The sequence below is a fragment of the Myotis myotis genome, unplaced genomic scaffold (assembly GCF_014108235.1).
Source record: "Myotis myotis isolate mMyoMyo1 unplaced genomic scaffold, mMyoMyo1.p scaffold_m19_p_1, whole genome shotgun sequence".
Lineage (NCBI taxonomy): Eukaryota > Metazoa > Chordata > Mammalia > Chiroptera > Vespertilionidae > Myotis > Myotis myotis.
Genome location: NW_023416313.1, coordinates 201993475 through 202013719, shown reverse-complemented (window position 1 = coordinate 202013719; position 20245 = coordinate 201993475). Strand labels below are relative to the sequence as shown.

At 50.8% G+C, this 20245-nt stretch overlaps 1 protein-coding gene across 7 annotated transcripts in view; it reads right to left on the bottom strand.

The window, feature by feature from the left end:
- Nucleotides 1-13063: 13063 nt before the first annotated feature.
- RGS6 (regulator of G protein signaling 6) overlaps nucleotides 13064-20245 on the bottom strand; it is a 487886-nt gene continuing 480704 nt past the window's right edge. For 3 of the 7 annotated variants that reach the window (XM_036311823.1, XM_036311830.1, XM_036311840.1), the window contains exon 19: nucleotides 13065-18163. In XM_036311823.1, coding sequence (XP_036167716.1) covers nucleotides 17913-18163 — 251 coding nt within the window. In that variant the 3' untranslated portion in view covers nucleotides 13065-17912. Of the gene's footprint in view, nucleotides 18164-20245 lie in introns of all 7 variants that reach the window. The other 4 variants (XM_036311859.1, XM_036311875.1, XM_036311849.1 and 1 more) reach the window with 3 other exon arrangements.

The window sequence follows — 20245 nt, the reverse complement described above, 5'->3', positions numbered from 1 at the left end:
ACTCTGTCTCCACGTTTCTGGCATGCTCTAAGGCAAAGCCTGCCTAAAATATGGCCACTTATGTTATGGGAATCTAGACTCATCCCTGTCTCCTTGGCCACTAGTTCATTTCATCTCTTGGATGATAATCCTTTCTCATTTTGTTTTCTTCTGCACCACTGGTTTGATTGGTGATGATTAGCAGAGGGTGGTCCATTTATGTGAAACACCTGCTTCCCACCTGTGTCCCCTTGAGCAGTCAGCTTTGGATCTTAGTGCAGGAAGCCAGTGGGTGTCCTTCATAGCTGAGTGGGCTTCCAGAATTTTCTCTAGAAGTCAGATCCAAACTGGCACCATATGGGTGACCATCTGTATGTCAGTTTGCCAGCATTTCATCGAATATATCTGCCAACTTGTGAGAGAGACACGGGGAGACCTGGAGGTACCAAGGAGGACTGATGGAAAAACTGACCTGAGAAGAAGGCTGAGCCAGACGGAGTGGTTTCCACGTTGTGAGTCAGGTTGTAATTCAGTTGGCTTCCCTTCGCTTGTTCATGGAACCAGCAAACAGCAGCTCAGAAGATTGTGTTCTTGCCTCACTCCCAACAGACCACCCTGAAGGGAGTGGACAAGTGTGTCAAAGGTTATATTACCCAACCCAGGTTTGAAAAGTGCATCCTAGCACATCAAAGTTCCCATGGAAGGGAGACTAGAAGGCTATGAATACGCTCCTAGTCCTTGCATCATAGCCAAGTAATTAATCCAACACGAGTCAGGCTACATCCCAAACTCTGTTACTTAGGTCAGTGATAAGACTCACAGAACCAGGACTGGACACATTTGATTGGGTAGGTCTAGGGGGAACGCATCAGTTAAGTGTAGAGGAAACTAGGGTGGAGCTGAAGGTACCTTATTTGAAAACATTTTTCAGTTCTGCATGTGTGATTTGCATGTATGATTCTGCTATCTTATCCCCAATTACACTCACCCTAAGCTACTGCCCCATTGGGTCATTGGGTGATTTGCAACCTTGTCCATTATTTTATTTGTTCTTTCGTGAATTCAACCATTTGACGCTGGAAAATGCTTTTCCAGTGTTCTGTGCTGTAATAGGCATACTGGATACCAAATGGACTACAACCTCAGCCTTGCCCTGAAGGATCCCATAGACCGGTGGGGGAGGAAGATGTATGAATAATCAGTGCAGCAAGTACATAACAAGAGGCCCTTATCCCAAACTTTGGGCGGGGTAGGGGGGTGGGGGGGGGAGGGGATTAGAAATGGCTCCTGGAGAGAGAGTCCGAGCCAAGCTCTAAGAAGGAATAGGATTTAATCGAGTAGGGAGAGAAGGGAAAACATTCCGGTCAGAGGCAGCAGCATGTGCAAAGTCTGCTAGTGAGATAAGCAGACCTGTTGGGATGTGTTAGCAGTTTCAGTGCGGCACAGTATAGACTCCTGGAGGTGCAAAGGGTCATGTGAGGAGTTTGGACACCTTCCCAAGGACACTGAGAGCTATGGAAGGATTGAACAGAGGCATCAGAGAATCAGATCTGAAATTCCTGGGGGATGATTCTGGCTGCAGTGTGGAAACTGGATTGGAGAGGGACAGAATTGCATGCAGAGGGCCCAGGCAGGCTGTGTTGGTGGGAGCTGGAAACAGCTGGGGGGAAGGGGAAGGAGGGTGATTGGACTGGAGGGATATAAGTATTAGGATTTGTAATTAATTGGATGTAAAACAGGTCGAGCGAAAGGATAAGACCCAAACTTTAGTCTTAGGGAAACAACTGGATGGGGGTGCCATGAACAAAGACAGGGAACCCCAAGGAGTAGCCAGTGGAAATATTCCTTTCTCTTTCTGCAGCCTCTGAAGGAGAAGGCCTGGGTCAGCCAAGTGGCTCAGAAGGGCCTGGGCAGGAAGTCTTGTCTACAGGGGACTCTGAAGACTCCTCTCTCATCTGTCCCTAGAAATCAGATTGCTGTCGAGTCCCCTTGGGAAGTCTGAGGGGGACAGGATGGCCACCCTGGGCAATGGGCACTGGACACTACCCACACTGGGATGCATAATGAGGCCACCTGCCTATGAACTGAAAAGAAGTGTTTATGAGCCAACTGAGGCTCTGGATCCTGGCGGGGAGTATGAGAAGGGGGCTCATGGCTCGTTCTTGCTCATAGAGGGCAGGTGGAGGAGGCAGTGGGCAGGGCTTTGGCTGGCAGGCCCTGCTGCCTAATGAGGGCCAGGGCAGTGGAAAGTTCTGACTGTGGTTAGCTGGTGACCCAAGTCCTAGCTCCTTGATCATGTAGGAAGCTGAAGAACTACTTGGAAGAGATCATATGCATAGATTGTACCAACACTGGCTCTGCTTTCTCTGGAAAGCAATTCAAAGCCACTTCATTCTCCACCTGCATTGGGCCAATGGCCTGATTATAGCCACACTAATAACCTTCAAACACTCTCAGCAGCAGCCTTGTCTCTGAAAGGTGCCGCCCTTCCTCCGTGCCCGATTTCATGCTTCTCTGGGACTGCAATGACAACAGCTGTTTATTCCTCCCAGGGCCCGAGTTACTTGGAGGAGAGGCAGATGGCCGTGGGCTAATTCCTGAAGTGCACTTCTGGGGACCATCAGCTCGGGCTCCCAGGCTGACATCCCACACAGGCTACAGGTCAGAGCGTGAACACTTCCCATGAATATGGATGCCGAGGATGGAGGCTGATGGCTCTGCTCTGCAGGGCAAATCTGTCGCCCTGGGTGGGGATGACATTTTTGCTGAGATATAGGGTCAGGGGGAAGGGTTGTCCCCTGAGCCTCAAGGAAAGATGTTTTAATATTTAGGACACTGGCTTTTTAGAGAAAGGGGTCGCTGTCAGGAAAGGCAGCACGGAGAGGGATTTGTGTCTGTTACACCAGCCTTCCACTCAATTCTTTTCTCTGGCCCTGACAGCACCCAGTTAAGAGCCTGGATGGTCAGGGTGCTTCAGGAGGGGTTTTGTGGTGGCTAAGAATTTTCATGGATGAGCACCAAGACGTTTTCCAATACTAAGGGGCCAGGTGTCCTTGCCTTGACTGATAGTGTTCCCTCACATTGTTCTTTGTTCCCCTTCCCTCCCTTCCTCCCTCCCTCCCTCCCTCCCTCCCTCCCTCCCTCCCTCCCTCCCTCCCTTCCTCTCTCCCTCCCTTTCTTCCTTCCTTCCTTCCTTCCTTCCTTCCTTCCTTCCTTCCTTCCTTCCTTCCTTCCTTCCTTCCTCTCTCTTTCTTTCTTGATTTCAGAGAGAAGAAGGGAGAGAGAGGGAAAGGTAGAAACATCAATGATGAGAAAGAATCATGGATCAGCTGCCTCCTGCACACCCGCTACTGGGGATCAAGCCTGCAACCCCGGCATGTGCCCTGACCTGGAATTGAACCATGACCTTGTGATTCATAGGTTAACACTCAATCACTGAGCCTCCCTGGCCAGGCAGTCCCTGTTTCTTACTGCCCCAATCCCGCCAACCGTAGCAGTTCAGCTCACACCTCACCTGCGTACTCCTTGAACCCATTCCTGGTGACTCCAGCCCACATTGATCAGGCTTACACTATCTGAGGAGCTCAGTTCCTGCTATGACCCTCAGTTGGGCACTTCATTATATGCTGCCATGCTCACTCATCACTCTGCAAGAGTCTCACATGCTCACCGAGATTGTGAGTACTTTGTGGTCAGGCACAATGGCCTTGACTGTAGCACTTAGTTAGAGCTGAGCAGCCAACATTCTGAGGGATGGGTCTCTGGGACATCAGTGGGGCTGTTCATTGTCACTGGGTATCGTTATGCTAGACTGTGAAAATGCCTCTTCCCAAGAGAGATGCCAGTGAAGACTGGTCCACAGACTTCTCTTCGGTGCCTCTGGGTATCAGGGTTGAATGTTTCCTCTTCTTCCTGCCCTTCCATAGCCCTTTAGTAGGTGTGTGGGAAGGGGCTGCATTCTGAGTTGGGTTTGTTATTTGGATGACTGATTTCCCACCTGGTGTAGCACTCTGACCTCATTTTGCTGCTCTTCTGGGACGTGTGGCAAGTGACAGTGATGGCCTGGGACAATGGTTTCCCATTCAGAGGCCCTGAACCACTCAGGAGCTTCGACAATTCTCTGCCTTTGTCCAAGTCATTCCCTTTTCCTGAAAGATCCCTCAACATCCCTTTCATCGGTGTCCATTTGACAAAGGCCTACTCACCCTTAAGCCTCAGCTCAAATGTCACCAGCCTCCTGTAGTGCCTTCCAGCCTCTGGCCCCAGCGTTACAAAGGGATTGTAAAATGCTCTGTGGTTCCTTGCACTGTCGCGCTTTCCACATGAAGCCATGTTCATTGTGTGCCTAGCCCGCTGGCAGCTCCTGCAAACGCTTTCAGGGGCAGACTCTGCCTCCGTTGCCTCTGTGTCATTGGCTTTAGCCTAATGTGTCATGAATGCACAATACACATTTGTGAAATTGAAGTGAGTGCCGATGGCAGCAGGGAGCCATTGAGATGTTTAAAGCAGAAAATGGATATATTTTGGTAGTGCTGGAGGCTTTTGACCCAAGACAAGAGTGTTATGGCATACAGTCAAGGTCAAGTTCTGGACCTCAGCTGAGGCAGAGGCAGTAAGAATGGGGCAAAGCAGAATAGACAGGATTTGATGGCAGGCGGGGCATGGAGGCTGGGGGAGTAAGATTAGAGGTTGACCTGAGGCATTAGGAGTGGGGAGTAGGGGCCCATCTAGGGAGGTGTGTCATTAGGGAGGAGGAGGAGGATGTGGATGTGTCCCAACACATAATAAACTCCTCTCAAGCCAAAGAAAAATTCAAAGACCATTTCCTTTCCAAATTAGTAACACGAGGGTCTTTCAGATGAGGGGAATTAAGTTCTAATGGTCAGAGCAGGTAGATTGGCTATTTGTGTTCTGGGCTGAGGAGAGAAGTAGACAAGCCGTGAGTCAGAATCCAGGTGTAAGGGAATTCGGCCATTGCCGCAGGGGCCGGGCAGGTGAAGAGGAGAGAAGAGATTTTGTCTTGTGCCAATTCCCAGGCCACTCATCCAGCCTCAGTGCCTCACGTGAAGGTGACACACTTTGACTTCTTCCTGTATTTAAAGCGAGATGTGACTCGGGCCTTGAAACAATGTCTATCTGTTACTGGGGCTAATAACCCAGGTTAGAGCGTCACTAATCTGAGCTTCTTCTATGTCCCTCAGATCTGGAAATAGCAGCTCAGTGACATGAAGAAGTGACTTTCTTCTTTGGGGGCAGCGCTGGGCTCCTTCCAAGGACACCAGGAAACCCCAAGTCCCCTTTCAGCCTGTGTGGTAGGCGGTGCTTCCCATGGCATGTGTAGCTGGAGCTGTGGTGTCCGGTCAGGCAGGTGTGAGGTGTGAAGACACTTCTCTCTGAGTGCATTTTATTACCTGCCCCAGGTTTCTTCAATTTAGACTCATCTTATTTTTTTTAATTAAATTAATTAATTAATTAATTAATTTTATTATTGTCTAAAGTTTTACATTTGTCTTCTTTTTCCCCAATCCCCCCCCCCCCAGCCATTCCCACCCTGGGCAAGCCCCCACCGCCCCAGTGCCTGTGTCCATTGGATATGCTAATATGCATGCATATAAGTCCTTTGGTCGCTCTCTAACCACTCCGCCCCCTGACCACCACCACCCTACAATTTGTCTCTGGATCTATTCTTTTTCTTTTTTTAAAACATATTTTATTGACTTTTTACAGCGAGAAAGGGAGAAGGATAGAGAGTTAGAAACATCAATGAGAGAGAGAAACATCGATCAGCTGCCTCCTACACACCCCCTACTGGGGATGTGCTCACAACCAAGGTACATGCGCTTGACCAGAATCGAACCTGGGACCTTTCAGTCTGTAGGCCGATGCCCTAACCACTGGGCCAAACCAGTTAGGGCTGGATCTATTCTTGTTCATCAAATTATGTTGATCATTATATCCCACATATGAGTGAGATAATTTATATTCATCTTGATGTTTCCTGGTGACATCTCAGCTATTGCCCTGCCGTGCGAAGAAACAGAGCTGCGCTAAGTGCATGTGCTTTTCCAAGTAAAGGGTTTAAAGGAGCCAACTGCGAAGGTAGGCGGGGTGGGAGATGGAGGCCAGAGGTAAGTGCCGAGGACAGGTGAGTGCTGCAGGAATGGAGAATCCTGGCCATGTGTAAACAAAAAAACTCTGTTGTCTAGAGATTTTGCTCAAATGTTCCAAATTTAGGCACCATAGACCACCTTTAGCATATGACATTGCAATCTTCCAATGTATTTGCTCAGAACGTTTTCATGTAGATATGAATTTCACGTGGATATGAACATAGAATTCTGGGCAAGAGAAAATTATTGATGGTGTCGGTTAGAGAGAGTGTATGGCTTCCTCGTTACTGACAGCCCCCTCTTGGGAACTTCAGGGCAGTTAGGCATGAAGACGGCTTCAATAAACAAAAAGAGGGTTCAGCCTTGTGAGCCTGGAGGCCTCCACCAGCAGCCTCACCCTTCAGATCGCTCCAGCGGTTCCAGAAATACAAGGGACTCGCTCTCCGAACAGAAGTCAGTGCTGCCACAAAGCCCGTGGATTTCTTTCCACCTGAAAGGCACAGGCATCCTAGAGCCTTTGACTTTCAAACTGGGGCCCAGATTTAGAATTCGGTGTAAATTAATATTACCCATGAAACCTGCTTGATATCAGATCTCCTCCAAAAATCACCGATTGTTTCCAAGGCATCGTGGGCAGCCGAGGGCCTGGAACAGGGCAGTGGGGCCCATCATGCTGAGAGAGCCAGACTGACAATGAAGAAGAGAAGAACCAGATTCCAACTCTCCAAATCCCCCTCATCATGGATCACAGCCTGGCTCCAAGGACAGCAGCGTCTCACAAAACTGTACTATGTTGATGACATTTTTGCAAACGGTTCTCTTCTGAATCATTAAAACAGACAAAAGGGTTTATGATTCAAGCAAACATCTTCTGAAGTTACAGATGTGTCCTCATCTGTCTGCTGCTGCGCTAGTTATTGCATTGGAGGCCTGGGTCCTTGTGCTCTACAGCAGCATCCTTTATTTTGTTTCTGTTGCAGTTCCAGGACAATGTGATTCCATGAAGGCCCTGCAGGCACTTTTTGGGAGTCCAGCATGATCTTGTTTGGGGAGCTCCTGGTGAGGTGGGCCCACGTGTACAGGTGCCCACCTGGCCAAGCAGACATAGCTGTGCTGGTCCTATAGGACTGGAGAGAATGCCCTAATAGGAAAAAACCAAACAAACCCTGGAACCCTTGTGTGGAAAGGGGAGCCAAAGGTGACAGGGGACTGTAAACAAAGGAGAATCGTTCTCAACCATGTTCTCGAAGGCTGACCACGGTTGTAGGAGGCACTTTACCTTGAACCCTATGGAGGGGTGTGACTGAAAAATCAAAGGGATATTGTCATCAGACTGTTCCCCTGAGAGGCAGTCCCACCAGATGGCCCTTGAAGGTTGGGATGGAGAGCCTAGAGCCGTCCTAGGACGCATTTTCATAGAGGAGCCAAAGAGGGGTCATCTAGTCCAGGGTCTGCTCTGCGCTGAGCACCACACACGGCACCAGCTTCCAAAGGGGCTGGCTTTATTTCCTGGAGTGATGGAGCTGGGGGGCGAAGCGGGGGGGGTGCAGTGGGGAGAGAAAGGTTTATCCCTCGGAGACAGACACGCCCTTCCCTTCCCTCTCACCGCTGCTTTCAGGCACCCACCTGTGAACTCTATCCCGGAGCCTTGTCCTTCTGAAGGAACATCACCAGTTGATTAGTCCACCCTCTGCTCATCCTCAATGCCCTCTATGGAGCTCCAGGTCACGTCTCCCTATTCCCCTGAGACATGGACTCTAGTCACCGACTCCTGGGCTGTTCCTCCACTCCACATCCTATTGTCATTGCAAGAGACCTCGCCTTCCCTGGGATGACCCTTACTCCCTCCACTCTGACCTGCCGGCTCCTCTCTAGTTCAGCTACTCCCATGGCCTCACCCTGGATGCTTCAACATCTGAAATAATAAACTCTGAAATGACCTTTCTGAACACCACCTCTCATCATTTCACCTTCTTCACTGCCTTTATTCCCAGAAAACCTGCTCCTAGCCTGCCAGCCCTGTCTTCACACCCTTTTAATGGGTCTTAGGTCTACTGATCCCACACCATCCCATACCCTCATTTGAATCCTCTCAATCACCCAACACTCACCTCTTCCTTTCATGTTCCTCCACGTTCATTGAGTCACTCCTTCCTCATTTCCTCTGAGGGAGAGGTAGTTGGCCCTTGCTATGTGCATTTTATCTGTACCTGTGCCCTCTGCCTTGTGTCTCCTTGATTACATGTCTGTATCTTCTGCTGGAAGGTGTCATCTTTGAGGACAAGAAGCACGTTTACTCTGTAAGTTCAGCAGCTGGTACAACACCTGCCACATGGCCAGTCTCCATAAGCTTTTATAGACTTAAACTTCCCAGGATGTGCCTTCCCTCAGACATGCCCCTGGGTCATTTATCAGTCCTAGCTCACTCCCACCAATCTTCTTTCGGGCGGGTTGGGTGGGGGGTGTGTGGGGGGGGGGGCGGGGTGGTTGGTCTTGGGGATCTGGACTTTAGGCCCTGTTCCTCTACCTCTTCTCTGCTGTCCCCCTGGGCCTCAGTTTCTTTATGTATAACAACTGCCTTCTGCCAGTTCCTCCTTCAACTGTGGGCCAGTTGCTGGGTGGTCATTCCTATTCTGTCACATGAGGCTGGGCTGTGGAGGGGGCGGGAGGGGCAGCAGGGACTGGCACAGAACATTGTGTGAATGAACTGGCAGAAGCTCTGTGGGCTTGCCAGCTGGTACCATGTGCAAGAGCCAAAGGGAAAGTTCCATTTTTTTCTGCCCAAAGCTCAGAATCCTGAAGGAAGTCATAAGCCTTAACTAAAGGCTTAGGAGTGAGAAGTGTCAAGGTCACCTCTGATTCATGCCTGACCAGGGAGGGACCCTGTGGATCTGCGTGTGTGTTTGTGTGTGGGGCTGTTGCCAGCCACTGGGCATGTCCTGACAGCTGATAACAGGCCTCCACAGCAGAGTGAGAGGAAGAGCCATTGATTCTATTTGTAATTTATCTTTTGGGTTGATCCCAATGCTCTCCCTTTGTTTCTGACTTGATGCATTCATCTTCAGGCTCAGCGAGTTCACTCTTGGCGAAGTTTTGCATGAACAGAAGCATATAACTGCTCAATAGATCAGCTCATAGTCATGTGCATGTGTGTGAGTGCATGTGTGTGCACATGTGTTCATAATTATCCTTAACCCCTAAATGAAGAACCTACCTTCCAGGTTGCTTTGTGTGGGTGGCAAGCAGAGAGCCAGCAGAGAGAAGGGGGGTTGGTTTAGGAAGTTCTGGGCCCATCCAGACCACAGTGCGTGGACCTCTGCTCTGTGGAGAACAGAGGTGAGCATTTTAGTTGGAAAAGTAGTAGATAGGACTTTTTCTGACTTCATTCAAACTCTCTTCCCATGTAATTCTCAGGCTGAAAAAAAACACACATAGGAAGCTCCAGTCCAGTGGTTCCCATCTGACTGTGTATCAGAATCACCTAGGATTACTCCCCCCCTTGAAATCCAAGGTCATGAAGATTTACCTATATATTTTCTTCTAAGAATTTTCCAATATTAATATCTTTGATACATTTTGAGTTAATTTTTGTATATGGTGTGAGGTAGGGGTCCAACTTCACTCTTTAACTTCAATTTCACTTAGTTTCCAGCAACATTTGTTGTAAAGACAGTTCTTTCCTCCTGAATTGTATTGGTTTTCTTGCTGAAAATCAATTGGCCATAAATGTATGGATTTATTTTTATGCTCTCAGATTTATTCCATCGATCTATTCTTATACTATCCCAATTATTGTAGCTTTTTGGTAAGTTTTGAAATTGGGATTTTTCCATTTTCTTTGTCCACCTTTCAGCACACAGCAAAGGCTGGGGTGTGGCTGAGTGGAAAAACTTGATTAGATGGGTTGAGGACACATTAAGGAGAGGTAGAGCTGTGGGAATCACAAAAGATCAGGATTCAGGTGACCTAGTCTTCAACCCTTGCACTGCCGTAGCCCTGTGTAACCTTATGTAAATCAGTTAATATCTGTGGGCCTCTTACTTATTCTGTGGAATGAAGGCTCTAGGCTAGTTGATTGTTAAAGGAATTTTCAATTTGAATAGTTTGGAGGCATGGGACACTCAATTGTCATTGCAAAGTCTGTCAGAGAACCCCCGATTTTATTGCAAAGCATTCATTACACTTTCACTCACTTGTAACTTAGGTCTGAGACAGGAAGTGTACAGGATGATTCTGCATTATTGTGCCATACCAGGTAGCAATGGAGCTATCAAAGACTGCCAAGGTCATGTCTAAAAGACTCAGGAGCCATCATGTATAGGCTTTTCTTGGCCCCAAATGGGACACTTTGGACATAAATAAGGATAATAAATGTAATGGATTGAAATCTACTAAATATATTTAAACTTATGAGTTTATAATAATTTTTAAGAAACTCCAGTATTTGCAACCTCTGAATTTTGAGATCTCTAATGGAGAAAATCCCCAAATTATCTCTTCAGTTGGCCTGGTTTTCATGGCTGCACCGCTGTACCCTAGATCCCTCTGTCCCTGGGTCTGTTCCAGCACTTTGCTTCCAGGTAGCTTTTAATGCTTCATTATTCCATGCTAATCTATTTGGAGAAAGCATGAGAGAGCTCCAGAGTTATTGGTAGGGTCTACGAAGCACTACTTGCTAACTGAATAAATAATGCCTTGCTCTGATATGCACAATTGCTCCCCTTAGTTTCCCAGAAGTAGCTCCTGTAGGATGAATAATCAGGTTTTTTTTTTTTTTTCTCCTCAGTGTGCCAATTCTGTGATCATGTGCTTTCTCATACAGGGGTTCATGGACTTTGGGGGGTAAAATGGCTTTTTATGAAAGAAGTTGTGGCCAATGGGCCTGAAGGGTGAGTGGTCGTGGGGACGTGGACTCAGGCCCTGCTCCTCCACCTCTTCTCTGCCTCCTCCCCTCCCCCCGGGCCTCAGTTACTTCATGTATAACAACAAAACATTGAGGAATGAACTGCTGACACAGTCAAGGACACGTGCACTGTGCTAAGTGAGAGAGGCCAGACTCAAAAGGCCACATACTGTATGATTCCTTTTATTCAATTTTTGAAAAAAGTAGAAAGATAGGGTCATGAAACAGATCAGTAGCTGTCTGGGACCAGGGGTGGGGAGAGGGGATTAACCATATAGGGGCACCTGGGAACTTCAGGATGATAGAATTACTCTCTATCTTGATTTTTGATATAAGTTGGGCAAAAGTCATAACTACATCTAAAAAGGGGTGAATTCTATTGGATGTAAATTATAGCTCAGTAACCAAAATGTGAGCACACACACTATGGGACAGAAAATCTCTCAGGTCCCTCTCAGTACTAATATTCACCAACTCTCTACTGAAGGTGTGGTCATGGGGCAGGAGATGCAGGCGGAGACATCCAGGCCCTTGTCTCATTTTTAAACTTTCCCTCCCTGATTCCTCCTCCTCCTCCTCCCAACTCCAAACAGTCTTTCCATGATGCGATGGGAGAAAGAGGTTAAATAGGCCTCATTGACTTGATTGGCCATTTTAGGAACAAGGCACACGTGTGTCTGTGTACGTGTTGGCCATTCTGAGAGGACAGGCCTTGCCCAGCCCTTCATTCTAGGGCAAAGCTCCGAGTTATTGGCCTGAAATGGAGTATTTTGAGCAAGAGCTCAGCATCCAAATCCCCATGAAGCAGCCACGGAGGTCTGTCAGACAAATGGGAATCTAGATGGACAGCCAGACCTCTTCCGTTTTCTATTCAGGGTCTGGAGGAGGAGCCCCCCAGCCTTCTCGTGTGCTATTTACTGAGGCCTAAGGCAGGATTATTGATTGAGGCCATGCAAGTGACAGACAGTGAGGGAACCAGGCCCCAGCTGGGAAGAAGAAAGCAAGGGGCTTGTCACAGCAAGAGAGGCTGCTACCTGCACAAAGCCCTCAGCCTCCTGCTGACACTCGGGCTGGCACTCAGGGGCTGGCACTCAGGGGAAAGCTGCCCAGTGGGGATTTGCAGATGTGTTCTACCTTCGCCATTTCTCAGTGCCTCTCTCAGGCGCAGCAACAGCTAATAATAGCACCCATCTCATGAGCATTTACTTTGTGCCAGGCACTGGCCAGGCCCTCTGTATTCATTCACGACAACCTTAAGATTTCAAAAATCTTATTCCTATTTCACAAATGGGGAAACTAGTGCTCCAAATGAGGTGTGTGGCTCAGCCCTCTCAATCAGGAGCTGTTTCTGTCTGCTGAAATAAGCCAGATGTGGCTGGGCTGCTCCAAGGTGTTGAGGGGACTGAGACTGTAGTTTTAAGGGAGCAGGAGCAAAACAGAGAGCTCTGTTCCAGGTGGAGCTCAAGCCGGGCTGCACCCCCACCCTGAGCCTCTTTAAAACAAGCCAGACCCCTAAAGCCTCTCCTTGGCCAGGGAGGCCTGCCTCTTCATGTGAGGGGCCTGGGACAGATCCTGTAACTCCCCAGCAGGCACTAAAGGAAGTCCCAGTAAGGGGAGCCGGGAGTTCATGTGGGTGTTTCTGCTCAGGAAGGGAGGTCGAGGGAAAGCATGTCAGCAGAGCTCTGTGGTCCAGTAGGAGAAGGCATCTTGGATGCTTCTCTAAGCCACAGAGTTTGGAGGCTACCACATCCCAGGAAAAGCCTAGGGTCAGAGGCCCTGATGGTCCCTTGGAAACTGGGACCCATGAGCAATTGGAAGCTGGCACCAAGGGAAATGACAGACCCATGCTCTTTAAAAAAATACGTTTTTATTGATTTTAGCGAGGAAGGGAGAGGGAGAGGGAGAGGGAGAGGGAGAGAGAGAGAGAGAGAGAGAGAGAGAGAGAGAGAGAGAAACGTTGATTGGTTGCCTCCTGTATGCACCCCAACTGGGGATAGGACCTGCAACCTGGGTATATGCCCTGACGGGGAATAAAACCTGAGACCTTTCGGTGCATGGGATGGTGCTCAACCAACTGAGCCACACTGGCCAGGGCCAGACTCACGCTGTTTATACTAGAAGTCCCCAAAAGTGTGTGGGCAGAGAGGAAGCAGTCAGGGTGGGTCTCAGACTATCTCGTGTGGGCACAGCTCTTAGTGTTATAGCTGACAGCCTCAAATCCCAACCTCCTGAAGCAGAGGGTCGTGCGTGTGCACAGTGACAACTTGCTAAACAAGATTCTGGAAAGAAGCCAGATGGCTTGGCTGGGGAGGAGGAGTTCCGGGTTCCCTGGAGGTGGTAGCCATGGTCAGGGAAGACAGGGAAGATGGATCTTTTGTGATGGGCCAGGACCTGACAGTGGGATATGCTAAAGACCTGACATTTCAGGTGCTGTCACAGGTGTGACCTTGGTCTTGACCTTGTGGGGCAGGAAGTCCTGCTCCGGGAGTTGGCTCAGAGAGTGGGAGACAAATTGGTTTCCATGTAAACGTGACCAAAGATCCATTCCCATACCTCTGAGATCATTTCTACTTTCAGGAGCAAAATTTCTGCCACTGAAGCGAGCTGTTAGGTGCCAGCCTCATTGTTCATAGGGTTGTAGTACTGTGTGTGTGTGTGTGCGCGCGCGCGCGCGTGTGTGTGTGTGTGTGTTTACTGTGTTCTCTTCCTCCCCTTGCCAGCCTGGTTTCCAGGCTCTCGAAGTCGCACTGCTTTGGCGTTAGAGGGAGATGAGACTGTTTGTCACTCAAGAAACCAAGACTCTAAGTAAGGAGCACCGTCTGTAGGCAGCAGACTTTGATCTTGGGACTTTACCTAATAGTGGCAGAGCCGTGTCTGGCCACAGCTGCTGCTCTCTGGCCGCTGGGTTTTGTGGCTGAGGACAGAGAATGGGTCATAGAGACCTCCCAGCCAAGGAGACCCTGGTAGAGTCAGGGGCCTCCGCCTTCTGGTGCTACAACCTTCCCAGCCTCCCAGGATGAGTCCCGCCCCAGCATCCTGCAGGGAGCGAGTCCCCTCACTTACAGGCTGTGTGCATCATGTGTGGATGCCGGCAGGTGTTTAATGGGGCAGGGTGAGGAGTGGGGAGTGGGGATTGGGGAGCGATGGTAGATTTTCAGGTACATTCTGCACAATGAACCCCCAAACCAAGGAGCCACACAGAGTTCGCTGGACTATAGTGGGTTCAAGTCATTTATTTTTAGATTGTACCAGCATGTTTGGTTCTGGGGTCCAATCCCCAAATTCAAGAAAAATAAACTAATAAGAACCACATGCACTACGAGAAGGCCATTCCGACGTGTCCGTGATCATGCGGTGCGTGGGCAGAGGAGACGGACCAGGAGCCCTGGGCACGGAGCAGGGCCTCTCTCCCAGACAGCTGGCAGCCCCTGCCTCGGAGCCCTCGTCGGGTTGGGAAGAGGGCCGAGGCTGGGTCATTTGGACCCTGTCCCTTTATGGCCCTGGGCCTCTTATTGCTACATTTGCTACTTTGCTACTTTATGGCCCTTGGGTTGTGCCCAGGGAATGCCTATCATCGGGTGGTACTAATAAGTAGGCTGCTGGCGTCTGCTGTTGCCATGGTTACATGAGCACAGGCCTCTCTTCAGAGGGTCCCGTGGTGAGTTATCAGGGATTCATTTGGCCACTATTGAACTGGGCCATACGTGGTCATTACTACATACTCAACTTGGCCAACCTCTTGGAAGCTGGTGGCATGTTATTTCCTGCACTCTGGGCTTCCCAGCTCCTGGACCTTGCTGGAACACCTCCCCCAATACATCGTATGGACCTGAACACCAACAGCCCTCAACCCTTTCCAGCTTCTGGAAAGGCTTCCTAGTGGTGGCTTTCGAAGTCCATGCATTTGGAGCCCAATGGGAGGGGTGCATTTTAGGGAACACATCAACCTCCACAAGCAGCCAAGGGCCCGATGGGTGGCAGCGCCTGGTTCAGTGTCCCGTTGGTGAGGTAGTTTGAACACACCAGCAATCCTGCCAGGGAAAAGCTCCCAGAGCATGTCCCCAGGCGCTCACTGTCCAAGAAGCAACTCAGAGTGGCGGGAGTTCTCTCCTGGGTGCTGGCCTGTACCTGACCTTAGCAGAGGTGGGCCTGGAGCTCGGCCAGCAGACTGCACTGGTGGGCTGGGCCCCACTGTGTTCCTGGGGCACAGCAATACCTTCCCAGCAGATCAAAGCATCACTTTCTAGAAGGAAAGGAGCCCTGTCCCTGCCCCTTCCCCAGAGAGTTCCTGCTGGGCAGGGCAGGTCCTCTGACTGCTGCCAGGCATTTACATGTGCCAACCTATAGTTACTCTTCCCATATAGGCATTTCCCAATGCCTGGTGTCCGTGTGTCTGTCCTGATGGGTGGGTGTTCGCTTCTAAGGCTGTCCTGATGCTTTGGCTGTGGGGCTGTCACCATGATGAGCTGGTGAGCCCTCAGTGGGCAGGGTCCCGGCCCAGAGACTGTGCCTAGTCAGGGAGCTAAGGAAGCTGTTGGAGGCAGGGGAATATGCTTTGTTGCAGAACTGCTTTCAAAAGTCTAATCTGGTCTGAATTTTTGGCTGTGTAGACCAAACCAATGAGAAATTGGCCAAGACCTGATTTCCCAAGTGTACTTCCCTCCTAAGGTCTGCAGAGTAGACTGACCTTGGACTGGCCAACTTGGTCAGAGCAACCCGTCCCACCCTTTATTATTAGACATGATCTACTAAAAGCATGTGGTGCTGCTCATAGAGATGGGTATGCATGGCTGGGAGGTGGGATGAAGGGGTATTGCTCTGGGTGTGAATCCATCTGAAGTGCCCTTAACTCTATTGAGCCTGCTGGCTGGCCCTCTCCTCTGGATGTCCCCGGAGCTGTTAGAAAGCTTCCAGCCTGCTCCATTTCAAGGCTGGGGTCCACTTGGCTTTAGGTGGGCCCTTTGGGAGCCTCCAGGGTGGGCCAAGTCTCAGGCCAGCATCACTCAGAAACAGCCGCCCAGGGGCCAGGGAAGCCAGCCCTGCCCTGTCCGCAGCCCTGGGGAAGAGCAGGAGGACCAGGCCCTTGCCATGGATAAGGGAGGGCACAGAGGCACCTGCTATTCTGGAACTTCTTTGTCCACATACCCTGTGCTTTGATGTCAGCCCAGCCCGGGGACCCTTGGCAGGGAGGCACTTCCTTTGGGTGATGTTGGACAGAGGAACTTAAACTGCAATTTGGTTCTATGTGAAGAGCAAGATAAAAAAGGAGGGAAAGGAGGGCTCAAAAGACCCCATAGCCTGGGGCAGGGCTTCGTTTTAGTCGTTTTCTCTTATTGCCAAGTGCCAAGCTCTGCGCTGAGGTCTCATGGAGTCTGGGTCTCTAACGCCACCTTTGGGGACATTCTGAGGACTCAGCACATGCCATCTAGTTTGTACCTCAAAGAGAGAGCAACTACTGCCAGTGGGGGAAACTGAGGCATGGTGGTCAAGAACCCACAAGGGTATGACCCTAACCAAGACTCCTAATGCCCACGGCAGCCCCACTGTGATGGATGGAAGGCTGGTACCCGGGGACAGGGCTTGGTAGAAACAGACATTTGACATGGCTAGGGGGGTAGGGGTGGGGGTCAGAAAGATGGTTATGGGAGCCCCCAGGAGGCAGGGTCTGCAAGCAAGCTCATGTGCCTGTGGCCACCAGCTGGTGAATTTGCCTACAGGAGTAAATAAATACCCATGACCGCTTTTTTGCTTCTGTTTGCTGTTTATAACTCCCAAGGGAGATTTCTCACGTATGGCCAAAAATAGATCAAAGGAGGATGGTCACAGCAGGTGGGGGAGTGAGTGTCCGACTTAAAAAACACATTGCTTAATACTGCGCCGTTCCTAGGCCCATGGGAGTCACATGATAATGACAATGATGAGAGCAATAGCTACCGTTTGCTAAGCACCTACCATGTGTCAGGCACCCGACTCAGTGCTCTACATACATTACCTCACAGCCAAGTGGGCAGATGGGCATTTTGACGCACACACGAAGGAAAACCAATGGATCTTTTGCAGGTTTTCACAGGTGTTGCTTTCAGTCTGCTTTTCCCCTTGATGCCTGGCATTGTTTAGTGGGTGTCTCTGTGGCCGTCAGAGGACTACTGGCCCTGGCCTAGTCCCTCTGCAGCCAAGTCCCCTCCAGCTTCACACACCACGGAGACCAGCCCACCAGGAGCCTGGCCACGCCCACCAGGAAGCTGCCAGCCCTGTGACCCAGCAAGGCCCCTGCTGGGAACCCTCCCAGCTTCCACCTGGGGCTGCTGCAGGGGAGGATCCCAAGGGCCCCTGAGTTCATGGCCATGTTTATTTTGAGTCAAACACGAGGGAACAAACCAAGGAAGAGGGGCAAAGACAATAAATTATGAAACCACACGTTTAAAGAGATGGTCAGAATCTGCTAAGCCACACGCTCTTTCCCTGCGCTGGTGCTTCTGGCACTGGACCCGCGGGATGGCCGGCAGGACCCGAGGGCGGCCAGCGTGCCTGTGGACGCCTCTTCAGAGGGTGGCCTCTGGGGGTTGCTCCGTGCTGACGATGTGTTTGGGACGTGTCGCATGAGGGTGGGTGGCCACAAAGATGGGGGAGGCGGGAGGCGATGGGGACACAGTGGCTACAACTGTGGTGGGTGCACCAGAGAGATGGTGGGGATGGGGCGTAACACAGGGTGTGCGCAGGGCCAGCTGGGTCTTCTGGTCTTGGCTGGACGGCATGATTCCCCAGGAAGAGGGAGGAGTGACGGTAGAAGAATATATCTCGAGTGATAGTCACAGCACCCCACAAGAAGCTCTCCCCTGACCGAGTTAGGGACAGGGCCTCTTAGAGAGCGGGGTGTTGCGCACAACTGTACAAGAACGGAGGGTTGTAAACAGGGGCCTCTACCGGGCCAACCCCAGACTCTGTGGACTGTCTTTCAGGTCCTCCCGTTCACCCACCGAGTCTCCCCGCGGTCGCCCTTCGTTGCCCTCACTCTCTGTCACAGTGACCAAATCTCCCCGCAAGGACACTCTGTCCGTGGATGTGGAGCGCCGCCTCCTGCCCCCGTGGTCCTCGGGCCCAGGCCCCGCGCTGGGAACTGTCAGGAGGACTGCATCAGGCCGGTGAGGCGCTTGCCCGCCAGCGACTTTCCCTGCAGAGACAGGCGACAGAGAGGCACACACAGGTGCACACACACACACACACACACACACACAGAGGGACAGAGACAGAGAGCCAGACAGGTGAATTAATGGTTGCATGAGCCATGGTGGCCAAAGGACTTAGCGAACTGACCCCCTTTGATCTCTGGGTTTGGGGGCCTGCACCGCAGACATTCGGAGCAACCAGGAGTCCGGGCCGGGCAGGGAGGCAGGGTGTGCCGCTGGCACTCTTTTTGAGGTGCGGGAATTCTACTTACCCCAAACCAGGCATTTCAGCTCTGAGGCCGAGCGTCTCTTAATGCCTGTGGGCTGGCCCTGAACTTGATTTTATTTAAGCGAGGAAGGACAAGATGGCTTGGGGAGTAGCAGGATCAGGGGGGGTGGGGCTGACCCAAATAGGTGGTGGCTAAGCATCCGGGTGATTGGAAACGAATGAATGAACTAGTAGTCTTGAGAATGCAGAGGACCTAGGAAGCCTGTTTGAAATGCAGGAGAGGCACACAGGCTTTGGGTCCTCTTGATGACCCAGTTCCGGACGGTGAGAGGGGTATTCAGTCGCGGTTTGGAGAACAGGTGACCATAGGCCACCGCGGGCCTCGGGCAGCGCGCTCCTGCCACCTCCTATGTTCTTGGCTCCCTCTCTGCAGGACCCAGGGCCTCACATCAGGAATGCTTCGTGCCCTTCCTTCCCCTACAACCTATGTAGCAGCTCTTCCTGGAAAGTAAGACAATGAACTGGACTGTGAGGAGGGGTGCGTGAGGCACCGAGGGCCTGAGAGAAGCCAATTAATTGCTCACGTGCCTGGGAGGAGGTGACTGTGCCCAGTTCCCGCTCCCCGCTTCAGAAATCCACAGCATTGGACAGGGGCCTAGAGGAGTGTGGCTGGACCCAGGCCGATTGATCACCACGTCTGAGAAAACACTCAGCACCCATCCTGTTATCGACAGGGTCAGCAACACCATTGCCATCCGCGAAGGGCGGCACACGACGGCTCGTCAGCACGGCGGCCGAGTTTGCAAGGGCCAGCAGTTCCTCATGTTCATTGCCAAGTGGGGTACGAGGGCTCAGCTTGTTTGCTGGGCTTGGCTGCGTGTAAGCTGGATGTAATTAAAAAAATTGATCAGGCCCGTGAAGCCTGGTGGGGTACTCAATAAACCTTCCGATTGACAGATTGATGGATAATGGGTGTATCTAACCATCGAACAGCATGGGTTGTGACTGCTGGATGCAGGACCATGTGTCATCTGGCTCAGCGCTCCACAGAGGGACACGGCAGCGTGACTTTGAGGGCATGGATGGGTGCTGGTCTGGAATTGGAACTGCTCTCAGGGATTATCCGAAAGTGTGCTCTTCCTCCTGCTCTCCTCCTCCTTACTCTCACCAGCATCACTTTCTTTCACTCCTCATTTTCTTTAAAATATATATATATATATTTTTATTGATTTCAGAGAGGAAGGAAGAGGAAGAGCGAGACAGAAACATCAATGATGAGAATCATTGATCAGCTGCCTCCTGCACGCCCCCTACTAGGGGATCGAGCCTGCAACCCAGGCACATGTCCTGACTGGGAATCCAACCCGGGGCCCTCAGTTATGCTCTATCCACTAAGCCAAACCGGCAAGGTCTTTGACTCCTCATTTTCACTAGAAAGACAAACTTTTCATTTTTGCTCATCTTAAAATGCACACACACACATGCACGCCATCTCCCCATCAGCAACCTCATCTGAATCTTCAGATACACTGAACTTAGCCTGCAGCAGGATACATTTATACCAGGCTAAGGATTTTTAAATCAGATTTTTTTAAATCCTAGAGGGTTACAATGCCAGTCTTCGCAAACCACTAAAAGCAGGCGGCTACTCCTCTGTGTAGAGTGGGTCAGGTTCAGCGCGAGCTGGCGGAAAGCAGAGGCAGGCCGTCAAGGCCCCCAGCCCTGGACGCTAAGCCACACTGAGCCACACTCTCCTTCACTGCCCTTTCTTAGACAGAGCCCCAGGCATTTGTCATTCAGTGGGTTCACCTGGGATTGTGCTTCTCAAAGCAGGCCTGAAGGCAGAAAGCATGGTGTG